At 32.8% G+C, this 16,326-nt stretch overlaps 1 protein-coding gene across 2 annotated transcripts in view; it reads right to left on the reverse strand.

The window, feature by feature from the left end:
• Window positions 1-16,326, reverse strand: part of RYR2 (ryanodine receptor 2) — a 760,518-nt gene that overhangs the window by 193,701 nt on the left and 550,491 nt on the right. For both annotated transcript variants that reach the window (XM_056816085.1, XM_056816086.1), the window contains 5 exons: window positions 14,984-15,059; window positions 10,140-10,266; window positions 9,539-9,654; window positions 3,616-3,680; window positions 2,524-2,645 (listed from right to left, as the gene is read on the reverse strand). In XM_056816085.1, coding sequence (XP_056672063.1) covers window positions 2,524-2,645; window positions 3,616-3,680; window positions 9,539-9,654; window positions 10,140-10,266; window positions 14,984-15,059 — 506 coding nt within the window. The remainder of the gene's footprint in view (window positions 1-2,523; window positions 2,646-3,615; window positions 3,681-9,538; window positions 9,655-10,139; window positions 10,267-14,983; window positions 15,060-16,326) is intronic.

Genomic DNA, 16,326 nt, shown 5'->3' on the forward strand with positions numbered 1-16,326 from the left:
TCTCTAATCCTCAATTACCTAATCTTTAAAATGAAGCATGGGATCTTGATGGTATCTTTGATCTCTTCTAGAAACTGACATTCTGTCATTTTATGGAAAGCTTCTAATTATTCCCAGTATTAGTTTGAAGATTTCCTAGCTATAAAGAGGAAAAGTGGTAAAAGAAGAGACTCAGTAATGATAAGGGGATGACACTGTCTTGTTTTCAAATTTGTAGGTCTTGGTGAAGGGATAAAGTACTTGCATGATTGTCTAGTTAGCCAGGGTCAGTATAGTGGACAGAATACTGGACAAGGAGTAAGAAGACTTAGATTTATATAACAATTCTGCAACTGATTCTAGATCTATGCCATGGACAAATTTCTTCAACTCTCTGGGCTTAGTTTCATTAACTATAAAATGAGAATGTAAAAAGGTTAGATATGAAAGATTTGACATCTAATGATAACAATTTATGAATTTACCATTGGGAAAATTAATGACTGGCCCTTATTGAGAGAAATTAAAGGAAATTTGAATAATCAGAGCATTATATAGTGGAGGCAGAAGGGCATCTCAAAGACACAAAGCTGTATCATTTGAGGGTGGATCAGAATGATAATAGACTTGAGATAGAGTAAAATTAAAAGGTGTTAACATTAATCAAATGTGAGAGAAATAAAAATAAAATCGGAGAAGTGATTAGTTTCAAGGCTAAGACTGAAAATACAGAGCAATGATCAAGAATTATGGAATATGGAATGGAATGGAATGCTGAAGATGACTTCTTTTAATTTTACTTTTTACAGTTTAATAGGGTTTTTTACAATACTGATTTGTTTTAATTTACACAGGCATACACACATAAACTTTCTCTCTCTCTCTCTCTCTCTCTCTCTCTCTCTCTCTCTCTCTCTCTCTCTCTCTCTCTCTCTCTCTCTCTCTCTCTCTCTCTCTCTCTCTCTCCCCTTCTCTCCCTCTCCCACTTTCTCTGGAAATGATGATATTTTTAACAGAATTGACCTAGGTAATCTTAAATGAGACAATTTTAATTCTTCACAGGAATGAGTTAAAGATGGCAGTGCTGAGAAGTAAAAGGCAATTATTCAAGATTAGCAAGGACAAGCTAAGTTTTAAATGAGAGAAAGCCTAGAATCCCATGTGATATTACTTAATTGGGAATGAGAATTGTCCCAAGGGAGGCATAAGTGCCCTCTAGAAAGCTTAAATAGTCTGTAGAGATGAAGCCTATCTCACCCTAAGGTGAAAGAAGGAAGGAGCACTAAGGTATGATAGGGAAGGAGTCCATGTCTTTGAAGATATCCTTGTTTGATATTTATTATTTCTACCTCTATAATGAAGAGTCTAACAACATGTATTATCAGAGCATTTAATTAATACAGATTACACTGTTTTCTCAAATATTAGAACAAAGAAATGTTGTTTTGTTTTAGAATTTTGGGGATTTTGGTTTTGCTTTTTATGGATCTCTAATGTGGAAAGATAGGTCATGTAGCAAAAAAAAAGAAGGAAAAACAGAACAGGAAAAAAATTAACTATTGCCAATTAACTTAGAACCCAGCCTGAGGCCAATAAGCCATGAAATTCTAATAAGTAAAACTTAAAAATTCCTTAAATTTACAACAGGATCAAGAAAGCTGTTTTTTTCCTCTTCATTAGCAACATGTTTCACCGAGGTTTTCATTTTACCTAGCCATATATCCACCAAGAATGTAATTGTTATATTACTCCATATTTGCAGCAGACCCTTTAAGTGAAGACTTAGAAAAACCTGTAATACCTTCCCAAACTATGTTTTAAGCAGTATTCTGGGTTTATTTTCATTCAAATAGTTATGGATATGTCTGCTAAGGACTAAAAAATGGTTAGTAAAGTAAATAAATCTCTTTTGTTATAATAATCCATATATATACACACACACACACACACACACACATATATATGTATATATATATATATACTAGAGAAACTACTCTAAAGGTTACAAAGGAATCTATAATAAGTCTACAAAATATACATTGATCTCTGTAAGACAGAATTGAGAAGATGTAGTAGGAAGCTGAATTGAATGGAATAATATAATTTTCATTTATTTTCTTCTGATTTTAGTCTAGATATTTAAAAGCATCTAAGTTCAACTATGTCTTCTTATGCTTTGTTGTAGGCAAAAATAGCAGATTTAAATGTTTTAAAAATAATTGTTTACATAACAATGCTTACTAAAATACAGAGATTTTATTGACATACCTCTAACCTTGTTTGTTCCATGTGCTCCTTCCAAAAAAAGTATTATTTTAAATCTTAACTCTTCAGCATCAATTTTAGTGTCATCATAAAGTAAAACTCAGAAGCTGGAAATATATTCAATGGCTTACTATTACCTCTTTTCTTATATCATCCTTAATAAGCAGGAACCAGAGTAAAAGTAATAGAAAATTTCTCTTGTCTTCACTCTATTCCATTTTCAAACCTCAATCCAAAAACATAATTCAGTCTTCACTAATCCAAAATATTTATGTTTACCTAGTCACCATTTCTTTTTCCTTGTTAGATGCATGTCCTCCAGTGCTGAGAGGCCTGCTTGCTGCAGATAAGAAGTATAAGCGATGGTTTTTGAAATATTGATCGATTAAAGGAAGCACAACCTGAATGAAAGCAGAGGAAAATAGATACCATCACCTCAAGTGTATTCAATGGTTTGGATATGGCCAGTGTATGTTTGAGAGTGTGGTATAAACTAGGATTGCATGCAAAAAGTCCTCCCATATTCATAGCTATGTCATTCAGTAGCAGAATTCTTAATTTTGCTTCTTTAGCTCAACTGACAAACTACAACTGAGAAGGTGAACACTGAATTTGGTAAATTTTAAGAAGTTTTGGGAATTCCTAGTTCCCTCCACAAAATATAACAGTATTGACAGGTGGTGTTGGGCTTGAATAGGGAAATACTTGATTCTTGTTTGACAACTGGAAGATTTAAACTACTTAAAAGGAATTTCTTAGATTCCTTTTATGACAGGCTTAATAGGGTGGTGAAAGGAATGACTATTAAAATTCTCTTTTAAAGACAATTAAGTACCAGGAAATAATTTATAAATTGAAGATCACAGAATGTATTATATTTCATCATCACCTACAAATTACTTATTTAAGGAGGACTTCAAATAAATGTAACCCTTGCTTTGAATTGTTTTCTTTGTAAACAAGAAATATTTTCTTGTTCTATCTCTCCTAGCACAAGAAACACTGAACTAGTTTTTAGAAACACAGTATTTCTAAAATGTTCTCATTATGAAATAAAGATATATTCCCATTATAATAAATATAACTCACAAAATTATGATGACATAAATCAGATGATCTATTTTGCTTACAATTAATTGCCATTCAGCATATTAATTAGGGAGAAAAGTGGGAGCATGAGACAAAGTGCTGTGAAGAAAGGGAGAACATTTATTTCATGTGATGCATGCATTTTCATGCCAAGAAAAATTTACATTTCTATCATCACTGAAATAAAATTCATATTTTCATACAAATGCATCTTAAACTCAGGCAAATAATTAAATACCATAGTTTGTAAACAAATACTATAGTAACAAGAGTGTACTGTACTTTAGCGAAGAATTTGATTTCTTGTTCATAAGGAAAATGCTCTCCTTTGCTTCTGCTGCCACCATCTGTAGAAATGAAAAGTTTTTCAGTGGATATTGTACTTTGCATATAAAACAGCTGCTTAAGAAATGTTTCTCAAATATGAATGTCAGGCATATTCAGGTATTATCTGATGAAAATCAAGTATGCCTAATTGATCAAGAAGTTTACTGATCAGGAACAGAGGATACTGGTCAGAGATAATGATAATAAAATGGATCTGTAGTCGTAACACAGACAAGAGTTCATCGTTTTTATTTTTCACAGAATATGTCAGCAAGGAAATACAGATGAAAAAAATAACTTCCAAAGCTAAATTATAGAAAATGTGTGGAACTATGAAAAGTATTCTATCACTTATTTATGTCAAAGTTAAATTTTACCCAGGTCAAACTTTACATTTTCAGAAATTAAGCTGGAAATGTTATTTCTTTGCGTGTATTTAGATGTATGTGTTAATAATATATATTCTATGTATGTATGTGTGTACTCATTCTTAAATATGTAAAAAATTAAGTGAATAACATTTTCTGAATGAGTTACAATTAAAATAAGGCTACATTTAAATTCTTACTATCACCTTAATCTTTCTTCCCCCATGTCCAAAGACTAAAAAAGAAAGAAATATTTTATATTTAAATCACAAATGCTTTGGTAAATCATTGTATCTAAGGAAGAGAGAAACATTTCAAAAAATCATATGTTCTTCCCTAATAAATATGAATAGATACGACCTTATGAAAGGGCTATTTTAAAGGAAGGAGATATTTTTATCTTTTATATATATTTTAGGGGCAGCTAGATGGATCTGTGGATAGAGTGCCAGATATGGAGTCAGGCAAGTTCATATTCCTGAATTCAAATCTGGCCTCAGAAACTTACTAATTATGTGATCCTGGGCAAGTCACTTAACTGTATCAGTTTTCTCATCTGCAAAATGAGCTGGCAAATGAAATGGAAAACTCCAGTATCTTATCCAAAGACCCCTAAATGGGGTCAGAAACATTTGTGCATGACTGAAACAACTGACCACCACCACCAATAATAATATAATTATGACATATATGTGTATATATGTTATACATAGTTAATCATAAAAGAATGAAGATGTGATGAATATTTGTATTATTGTGTGTTCTATACAATGGTGAAGTCTAATTCATATTTTACTATAATAATTATAAAAATATTCTTTATGATATTATTTGATACTTGCCATGTCTAATTTCTATCATTTGTTTAAACAGTCCGGAAAATATTATTATTGATGTGATAGTTAACCTGAGTTGGGTGTCCATACAGTCAGTTCACTGACTCCTCAGATTTAAGATAAAAATTATTTTAAAAATAACCAAAAAGCAGAAAGAAAATGAGAGGAGATATGGAATACAATTGAAACAACTTAACTATGAATTATTTTAAAATATAATTAACTTTTTTAAATGGATGATGGAATAACATCAACATTCATTACCATGATTTTACCAAGAATTTTAAAGAATTAATAGCTACAACAAAGCGATCAATACCAAAGAAAGTGTCTTTGTCAGCAAACATCTAACTTATATGCTGAACAAAAATGGCTTTTAACTCTGGATTAGGGTACAAACTCTTTGCAAAATCTTATTGATGGTAAACAACAATTATGAGCAGTAATATCTCATAAAGCAGAAAAGGCAGTGGTAGATAGAACTACTTTGAAAAAAGATTGAAAGATATCCATTGAACTAGTCATCTCTAGAGCATACAGGGATGATAAACAAGAAAAATGAGGGAAATTTTTTTTAAATTATAACAAAATTTTTTTTTTCTCCATCAAGATCAGTGAAACCACTACTCTTGGACTTTAACAACTCAGTTCTAGATGTGCTTTTAGAGGAAACAAAAATTACACTAAAGTGAATAAAGATGAGAAAAGTAGCCAAACTGGACCAAGTATAAATGGAAGGGATCCATATTGGAGGTGATAGAAGTGACAAAATTGGGAGGGTGCTGAATGGACAGTAAATAAGATACATGAAGGAGAAGACAAATGGTGTGAAAAAAATTGAAGATCTTACGAAGACAAAATAATGGCATCAAGAAAACATTAAAAACTTTTGAACTCTATGCCTATTTGTTTACATACATAAAACCAATTTATACAAGAATTATATATTTATATGATTTATTTTTTTTAAACCTTTGACTTCCTTCTTGGAATCAATACCGTGTATTGGTTCCAAGGAAGAAGAGTGGTAAGGGCTAGGCAATGGGGGTCAAGTGACTTGCCCAGGGTCACACAGCTGGGAAGTGTCTGAGGCCAGATTTGAACCTAGGACCTACCTCCCATCTCTAGGCCTGACTCTTCAATCCACTGAGCCACCCAGTTGCCCCCTATTTATATGATTTATACATTTGTAGAAAAATTGAGGATATTCTTGATGAGAATATTACTAGGGAACAAGAAGGCTTTCCTATGTGATATTATATCTTTACTAATTCAATTAAAAATGAACTGGAATATAAAATATAAGATCTGATGATGTTCATGTTTTGTTCATGAAAAAGTAACTTCAGTATTCAGTAGAATAAAGAATTTTATGACAAGGTGTATCCCATAAATACATCAAAATGATTATGATTCCTTGGAAAAATATAACAATAAAAATCCTCTTCAAAGGCCTTCTGATAAAAAAAAATTATTAGGAGAATCATAAAAGAGGGAGATGTAAGCTTGTTAAAAAGACTTTTAGCATTGTGATGAAGGAGATTCATCAAAGAATCTCTGTCAAATAAAGAAATCAAATGTAGGCCTAGTTTGTGGATGCATTGTGCTGACTTCATCAAGCCCCAGAACATACTGAAAAATTTGGAAGAGATCTGTAATCACTCAAAAGAATCTTACCTGTGTTATAAGGAAATGAGCAGGAGGGGATGCTGCAAAGGAAGAAACAGGGAGATTCCAGAATTCTGGAGGAGTGACAGGATTGTTTTTTCTTTTAACAGAGAGTTAAGCGGGAGGTTGAGTTTGTCTAGTCTCCTAGGGTGGACCTGGTGAACTAGCTGTTCTCTCTCCTCTGGCTTTTAATCCATCTTACAAACTCCTTGTTCCTGTGTATCTTGTTGATGCTGACAGAGATATTCCTACAGAGCTGCTTGGGACACCTAAAGCCATCTGTCAGTGAGACCTTCCCTTTGAGCCCGGTTCCTGCTTACCTTCCAATCTTTCTATCTCTATCACCATCTAAAGAGGGATTTGGGTTAGTGAAGTATATTTTATTATAGGAACTGGGAATCTTAGGTAGAGAGGCAACTGACAGTGTAGATGCCATCTCTCTGAAGCTACCAACTAAATTGGTGGGAGGTATATTTATATTCTTTAGATAGATCATCCCAATTCCCTTCCCTTCCTTCCCTTATCTTAAATAAGTCCTGTTTAATAGCATTTGGTATCCTGTAAGCTTATTCTTGGCCTTCCCAAACCCTGTGTCCTTCTGATACTGGTCCTAAACAATCATTTCTTGACCTACTAAAATCCCATTACTATCAGGTATCTATCTAGAAACAATTATTTTAGTTATATACAATTATTTCACCTGTCTGTCAGCACAGAAAAGATAAAAAGAATAAAGATCTATTGATTAGATTTCAACATATATTTGGTTGGATATATAAAGCTTATATATAAGTATCTGGGACAGACAGAACAAAGAGACAATGATGAACAGGAGCAAGAAAGAGGGCTGGCTGAATTGCTTTGGGGAAATGTCAAAGCTAATTTATTGTCCCTAAGCTTCTCAAGAAGTTAAAGGCTCATCAATGTCATATTGGCTAAAGTGATAAAAGGGTAAAATGACAAATTTTGGAGGGGATACAGAAAAATGGGAACATTAATATGATGTTAGTGGAGCTGTGAACTGATTTAATAATTTCAGAGAACAATTTGAGGTTATACACACAGGGTTATAAAAAATATCACTGTTGGGCCTACATCCCAAGGAGATCAGAAAAAAGAAAAAGAACCTGTATGTTCCAAAATATTTATAGCACCTCTATTTGTGATGGCAAAGAACAAGATATTGAGGGGGATGCTGATCAACTGAGGAATATCTAAAAAAAGTGGTATATGATTGTGCTGGAATACTACTGTGCCATAAAAGCAATGACCATGCTAATAAAAAAAATTTGGAATGAATCGTATGAATAAAAAGAAAATCAAAGGCTCATCCTTTTCAATAATAATACTCTACTAAAGTAGAGAAATATAGCCAAGAAACACAAAACAGAATTGCTTTTGAAGAAATAAAAATGAATAGCAGATGAACATCAATAGGGATAAGCAGATTATAACAGAAAAGGAATGAAGAACTCCAAAACAGAACAAGTATAAAAGAAGTTGTTAAGGAATTGCATGATATAAAGAGATGTATTGGCCAGGTAATAAGAATAAGTCATCATAGGTAGAAGACTAGAGAGTTACTGGTATCTTCATACTGTCAGGTGTGAACTTTAGATTACTCCACCCTCCTTAGTCTAACAAAATCAGGAATGTCTACACCCATACTTAAGGATTAAGTATTTAGGAGGTTGGCCTATGACAGACATGTGTTAGCAAATGACAAATCATAAACAACTGACAGACCCCTGGGCTGTCCTAAGTCAAACCTAAGATAGCATTGGTACATGTGAGACGCAGGAAAGTGATGTAAAACCATCTATATATTTCACGTCATTTCCTTTCTGGGGCCTCTTTGACAGCAGAGAGGTGGCTGGAGGCAGCTTGCTGAGCGTGTTGGCATCTTGGTGTGGTGGCTGCTATTGTCCAGGTTTAGTGATGAGTTTTCCTTGATACCATACTGGAGGAAGCCTAGTAACCTAGTTCGGTGAGGCTTTTCTCTGAGATCTCTCAGAGTTTATTTAGGCTGATTTTTATCTCCTTTACCTTCCAAACACTATCCTCTTAGAGGAGCCTCTAATCTTTAAGCACCTCATGTCTCGCCTGGCACAGGCCAGGCGGGAGAAATCTTATACCTCTTCCCTCTCTCTTCTCCTTGATTTCTTCCCTATATATTGATTAAACCACCACATGCTTCCAAACTGACTTGGGTATTTTATTTGGGATATCCCCTGGCAACCAAAAATCAAATTTAAATTAGATCACAAGCCTAAATTATCCTTACACAGGATAAAGAGAAAAAAAAACTCTCTTGTATATTGGTTTTACCTCCAATGGTAAACTTTTGTGATGACATGGACAACATAAGCATTTGATAGGCACTGATGGCTAGGCTGTGGTATGCACAATTTTGAATCACTCCCAAACTTATACAATCACAGATTCATTTGTATATTTCAGTAATTTTTTTAAAACAACAATGTTTTATAGTTTATAAACTTTTCTATTTTGTATCAGCTAATTTGATCATTAAAACACTATGAAGTAAACACTGTATTATCATTTCCATTTCAAGGACGAAAACACCGGCCCCAATAAAAGATAATTGACTTGCCCATGATCATACAATGAAAATGCAATTTAAGCCTTTAACCAACTTTTGACCTTTTTCTTTCCCCTATACTACATTATCTAACTGGTTCTTTCTTTTTTATGAGGTTTCAAAAAGTTAATTTTTGTAATTAAAACCACTAAATACATTTTGATCAAAAGAAGATGTGCTCACCTAAAATTTAACCATCTCTAAAAATTACATAATATACTAATGCCCCAAAGAATTCTAAATAGATTAGTATAAACTAATAGTCAATGCTTTAATTAATGCAAAGGGAAGCATCAAATACTGTCATATGATCTTTTTTCTTCCCTGGTATGCTGGAATTAATTATCTTATTCTTAAGTGTGCAAAAAAAGGAATTTGTTAGTAAAAGGACCATGGCATCATACCAAACTCCAGAATATATTGATGAGCTTCATCCACATATCTGATAAGTTGTTGAAGGAAACTATAGGCAAAGCGTTTCTCAATTGAAGGTGTGTCCAATTCCAAGTCCTTGAATCCCCTTAAAAAGACAATACAAGATGACTAAGATTTTACAAGGTCAAATGAATTTTACTAAAGAATTTTTACTAAATTTTACTAAAGAATATTTCTTAGGACAACTAGTTCTCAAATATTATTGTTTATGAAATGCAGTTCAAGATAAGAGCTAGATATAATATCTAATGAATATATACTTCTGATTTAATACTAAAATCCACTGATTTTAGAACAGAAGTATATATTCATTGAAACTTGATAGTAATTGTGGATAAGAATTGTAGAATTAAGTGAAACACATGAGTATTTTACATAAGTAGAATTAGTATTTTTGGTGTCTTCATTAAAAAACAAACAAAAAACTTTATTAGTGTATTCTTTTTTGAATATGCAAATACTATACCAAGGTAACAATTAGCAGGTAACCAAGAAGCTTGCTTAGCAAGCTCAGATGTTTAAATATTTGTTGCCAAAGATATCTTCTAATGGATAAATTATTATTTTTACCTGGATACTGCATAGCCATTTATCTGTAAAAACTTAAGAATGTCCTGTGCTTTCTCTCTATCCTTGGCTTTTTCTTTGGCTGTCAAAGTATCATATGGTACCAGAAGGGGATGGTTGCCACCTCCTACTAGAATATTAAAAAAAAAAAAAAGAACACATCATAGTAATTAATTCCATTGTTTTCTTCAAAATGCTACTTAATAAGGGGCAGCTGCATAGCTCAGTGGATTGAGAGCCAGGCCTAGAGACTGGAGGTTGTAGGTTCAAATCTGACCTCAGATACTTCCCAGTTGTGTGACCCTGGGCAAGTCACTTGACCCCCAGTGCCTAGCCCTTACCACTCTTCTGCCTTGGAACCAATATACAGTATTGATTCCAAGATGGAAGGTAAATGTTTTAAAATAAAATGCTACTTAATAGTAAAAATGATGGAACTTTTCTTTCCCCATTTGCTAGTCTCCTCCTCCCATTTTTAAATTTGTGCAGTATTTATTATATATTCATGTTTTTTTATGTACCTGTAGCCTCCCCAGATAGAATATAAGGTCCCTAAGGGCAAGGAATATTTTAGCACTTCATTGTTCATCTGCCTGGACAAAGTTCAAGCCACAATAACTTAGTAAATGCGTATTAATTAACCGACTAAAAAGTAGCAAATTCTTAGGCATAGAGGATATCTTCATTTGTAATGTGGCCATGGAATAGAATTTTGAGAATTTTGCCTCTTTTCATATTCCTCCTTTATAAAATAAGGGAATTGGACTGGCTCTTCCATTAATCTGTGAACTTCTTAAGGGGAAGGATTTTTTTTTTGTCTTTAGATCCTTAGCACTTAGTACAATATTTGGCAAAAATACATTCAACTTTTATTTTCAATTACAATTAAAATTCTTTGACCATGGTAATAATAGACCATCTTAATTTTGTTGGTTACAAGATGTAGTTTAAAAACAATTTCTAAGTCTGAGCCTTTTGAAATTGTCTTATTGACAAATTCAAAGGGCTTTCCAGTTTTTTTAAATTCTGAACCTCTCTGCTTCATTAAACATAACTGACATCTTAAACGTTTATTTTCATTTCTCTGAAACTACACTATTTTGGTTGGCCTCCTTCCTCTCCAACCTTTCTTCTATCTTCTTAATCGGTTCTACTTCTTTCTCATGGTCCTTAAAAGTCCTTAAAAGTAAGCATATACTTTACATAATCTATTAAAATTCTGTCACTTCTTTCTCAGAAATATTTATTGTATACATCTCTTCCTTTTCAATACTAAAAGCTAATACCAATGCTTAACCAATATACTTTTTGTCAGATGTCTGGATTGCTCCAAAGCCTCCTGGTGTAATACTCTCAATATATAATTCCCCTTCCATTTAATTATTTTATACCACAGAGTATAGTACCACTTAATAAATCATGTGAAAAACCTTCAATGGGTTCATCTTTTAAATAATACCAATTTAAACATTTCTGTATAATTTTCAAGAAGGGGTTGACATCAAATAATCCCCTGATATCAAATTCAACACCCCTTTCACTATACTATACATTTATTTATATAAGACTGATAAAGAATGTATATTCATCAAAATTGGCCTCCTAAAATCTCCATTAAGTCTAGTGCCCTTGTACTTTCTTAAGGATGATGGCATTCTTGAGAGAAGACCAAATCCAAATGGAATAGTAGCTGTGGGGACAGACATCATAAGAAAATTCCTGAAATAACATTTATAAAAATTGAACATTTAAAAAAAAATTATCTTGAACATAACAAGACTCATAAAACAGAAGTGCACTACATCTAATTTGATTCAGCTATATATTCTTAGGATAATTTTAAATGTTATCATTTTCCCAATCTAAAATAGTACAAGGTAAAACATATACTTCCTATTGGAGTACAATATTTGATTTACAGATAATGAAATCTGTAGAAATGGAGTTGCTGTAATAAGTCTCCATGGCCATTAGGTGGCAGTATTATCACACAATTTAAGGGGGGGAGATGTGTTGCAATATACCAAACAAAAATGCTAAGGGATCACCAAATATATTATAAATTGATATACACTATAAACTATACCATCCTATCCTAGCTCTTGCATCAGTGAATAATAGATTTTTTACCTTAAACAGAGAAATAACATATATATCACCATAATTTGGGGACTAGGCTTGAGTTACAGTAAAATAAAAATCAGAGTGTAATAATGTAATTTGTTGTGGGGTTTTACTGAAAATATATTTATAGTTCTGAATCTTATCTAACAGCTATGCCTCTGTCTTCTAAGAAGATATAGAACAAAATATTCAATCAATGCATAAACTAAACAAATATCTTAATTCATCAACTTAATTTACAATGCAGAAGATGGTTAAATAGAATCCTAGCAGATAAAATCTGACAACTAAGGGATTATCATAAAGGTCTCTATTAAAGAATTTTCAGAAGAGGAGGCAAAGCAAATAGCTAGTATTTTAATTGAAAAGTTTTCTCATTTTCTAGACAATTCAAATATGCTGTAAATAAAAAGTCAAATATGATAATTATTTTTTATTGGTATTCTTTCCATTAAGAAGGTTGATAGATGTCCAGAACTAGAATTTCACTGAATCTTATCACAGGAGGCCCTATTACTTATGTCTTAGATTCATCACGTTCTAGATCTATGATCCTATGCTATGACAGATGATTTAATGTCTAAGTTTTATTTATTTGTTGTTTAATTTAAACACGAAGAGCAAAGCTGATATATCTGGATTCTAATGTACCTGAGACTATTTAAATAAGCAATGATGAATCAGTAATGACTGACTTTTTATTTTGTTTGTTTTTAAATCCTTACCTCTTGTCTTAAAATCAAGTCTTAATATTGTTTCCAAGGCAGAAGAGTAATAATGCAATAAAATTACTTTGCCAGACTTCCACAGCCAGGAAGTGTCTGAGGCTAGATTTCAACTCAAGTCCTCGTGTGCCTTCCCCCTGTTAATTATTTCCTATTTATTCTATGAATAGTTTGCTCTGAATATATTTATTTTCATGTTGCCTCTTCCATAAAACTGCAAGCTCCTTGAGGTCTTTATCTTTTTATATCCTTAGCACTTAGTACATTACAAGGCACATAGGAGGCATTTAGTAATTTTTTTTATTAATCCACTGATTGAAATAATGTTTAAAGTACCCTTTTTTACTTGATGACCCAAATATACACTGGGTCTCTCAATTCAGTTATGATCAGACTACCATGTTATAAGAGCAACAGACTGAGCATACACAGTGTTTAATATAATTATTGGGCACACAAATGATATGGATAATAATTAATGTATATTCAAAGACATGCATACTTGGAGGATCTGTAGTTTTGTTGGCGTGAACACTCCTTCCATTAATGTAAGTCATTTATGATTAGACTAATTAAAGAGAATCTGAAATTTGCATATGGCCATACAAATCCTGTGGTAAACCTGGTAAAGGGCCTCTGAACTTAGGTTGGTTCTAGGACAAGAAGCATACTAAAGCATTCTCTTTCTTAGAACCTGCCAGAACTTACACTCCATTAGCACAGAATTCAAGAACCCAGATTCACTAATGCACCACAATGAAATGTCATGGTAGAACTTTAGTAGCTGAAATGAAACATTTCTCAGAAATTACTATATTGAGAACCATCTTTAGGTAGCAAATTAAAGCATGAAATATTTCCTTTCTTTTTTGTTAGTTTTCTTGGATCTATAAGCAATATCAGTGCTGACAGTTTTTCTTGATGTCATTAATAATAATAATAATTTCATCACAGTCATATATAAACACATATTCCCAGACATTCACACAAATGTATACTAATACTTAACATAATTTGAAAGGCAATGATCCTTTAAAAGGGCTGAGATCCATTTTTATCACCTAATTCTTCTTTGTTCTCCCTATTACTATGTCCTTCCTTGTGAAATAGTAATTCAGTTTTTCCTAATCATCCACAAATACGGCCCCTATATATATCTAGGCACTGAAAGCTCAAATCAGTAAAACTTCTTGGTAGAGAGTAATAAATACCTAGATTGTATCAATCAACACATTTCAAGGGAAGACGAAGATAGGAGACCGAAGAGAAGGGAATAGGTGGGATAGGGAAAGAAAGGGCAAGGAAACTTGACCAAGGGTAATGGTATAGAATCGTGACATTGGAATCAAGATTTTAAATATTGGGGAGTCAGGGGAAAAATTGAATATGGAAAATACCAGCTGAATTGGTAAAGTGCAGGGCATATACCCAAGCAGCTATGGACACACAAGACACATGTCTCTCCAAACATGACAATTACTAGGAATTAGTTTCTCGTTGTCCAAGATATTTCAGTCATGGTTCCAAAAATTCATTCATATTAAAAGACCTTGTGATAAGAAAAAGTTTTAAAGCAGTTGCTCAGAAATTTAGTCTGACTCTTCAGGATACTCTGGACCATAGTACAACAACGCTGTCCATGGTTTTTTTTTTTAGCAAAAATACTTAAATGCTTTTCCATTTCCTTCTCCAGAGAATTAGGGCAAACATAGGTTAAGTAACTTGCCTTAGAGTGTGAGACAGGATTTGAACTCAGGTGGTCCTGACCCAAGCCCAACACTCTATCCACAAGATACCTAGCCATCTCTTCCTACTAGTATCAAGGTACAAAATTCCTCTCAAGGATCAGTTAAGAATATATTTGAACCATTAACTTTGAATTGTGGTTAGCAAAAGGTATACAATCAGTTAGGGTTCTTTTATTGATTCCTTGTTCTACTCAAGACTTACATTGACTTTTCAGCAGAAAGAGTTATTTTTTAGCAAAAATAATATTACCTTTGGCCTCCAGTTCCAGTTTCTTTTTCTTTGCCCATATGTTATGATAATTTTCAGCCATCATTTCTGCCATAGCCTTAAAGAAACAAAGGAATTTGACTGGTTTATTGCATCATATAGGGGCAATTATAACATCTGTAGAAAGAATAACATTTGCTATCCAAAAAATTTTAAAAAGATCATATTAAAATTTTACTTTATAGAGTAATTTTAATTTATGGTACTTAAAACTTGACATCATTTTCCCAGTTAAGACACAGGAAGATCTATCAAGTATGTAAGCAAACATTTATTAAACAACCTTTATGTGCTATGGCTTATAAAGACAAAAATGAAAAAAATATATCATCTAAAGGAACTATATCATGTAAATATACAGTAAATTCACAATATATAAGGTCACCTTGGAGGAGAAGACACTAATACAATAATAGCACCAGGAAAGGCCTAAGGTAAAAAAGAGATGTTTCAATTAATTTTTGAAGGAAACCAGAGATTTAAAGAGGTGGAGCCAAGGAGTAAGATCAAACCATAAGGAAGATGGAAATATCTTGGATGTAGAAAAGTGACTAGACTATTAATAGAGTAACAATAGAGTGCATGGAAAGTAATAATGTGTAAGAAATTTAAAATGGAAGAGATCAAGTTGTGAAAAACATAGATGTCAAAGAAAAGAGTTTATGTTTGCTCCTGGAAGTAGTAAGGAGTCAGTGAAGTTTATTATGGGAGGTTTAGGGGATACAGTGTGACATGGTCTGTCCTGGATTTTAGGGAAATCACTTTGGAGGTGGCTAAGTAGTTATAAAAGAGTAGGAAGAGACTTGAGGCATGGAGAGCCAAGACATTAGTAATTGTGAGGGACAAGAAGAGGACAAGATTTAGCAACTGATTGGATATATCAAATGTGAATAATAAATTAAAGAAGACATTGAGGTTGAGAACCCAGAAAATTTGGAAAATAGTGGTGTCCTTGATAATCAAAGGGAAGTATGGAAGATGGGTGGACTTCAGGGATTGATATATAAATCTGGTAGTCATCTGAATAGAGGTGATAATTGAACTTATGTGAGTTGAGATCATCAAATGAGAACATATATAGAATAGAGAGCAGAGGGCCCCAGACTGATCTTTAGGATAAAAAAAATAATAAGCATGCCATTGATGATGATTCAGAGAATTAAAAAAGGAATAGTCAGACAAAAATTTAGGTGAACCAAGAGAGCGCAGTATTATAGAAAACTAGAGAGGAGAAAATAAAAAAATAATAAAAGCTGCCAGTGAGGTTAAGAGGGAAGATGACTGAGAAGAGTCATTAGATTTAGCAATTAAGAGATCATTGTTAA

This window comes from Monodelphis domestica, chromosome 2 (genome assembly GCF_027887165.1).
Source record: "Monodelphis domestica isolate mMonDom1 chromosome 2, mMonDom1.pri, whole genome shotgun sequence".
Lineage (NCBI taxonomy): Eukaryota > Metazoa > Chordata > Mammalia > Didelphimorphia > Didelphidae > Monodelphis > Monodelphis domestica.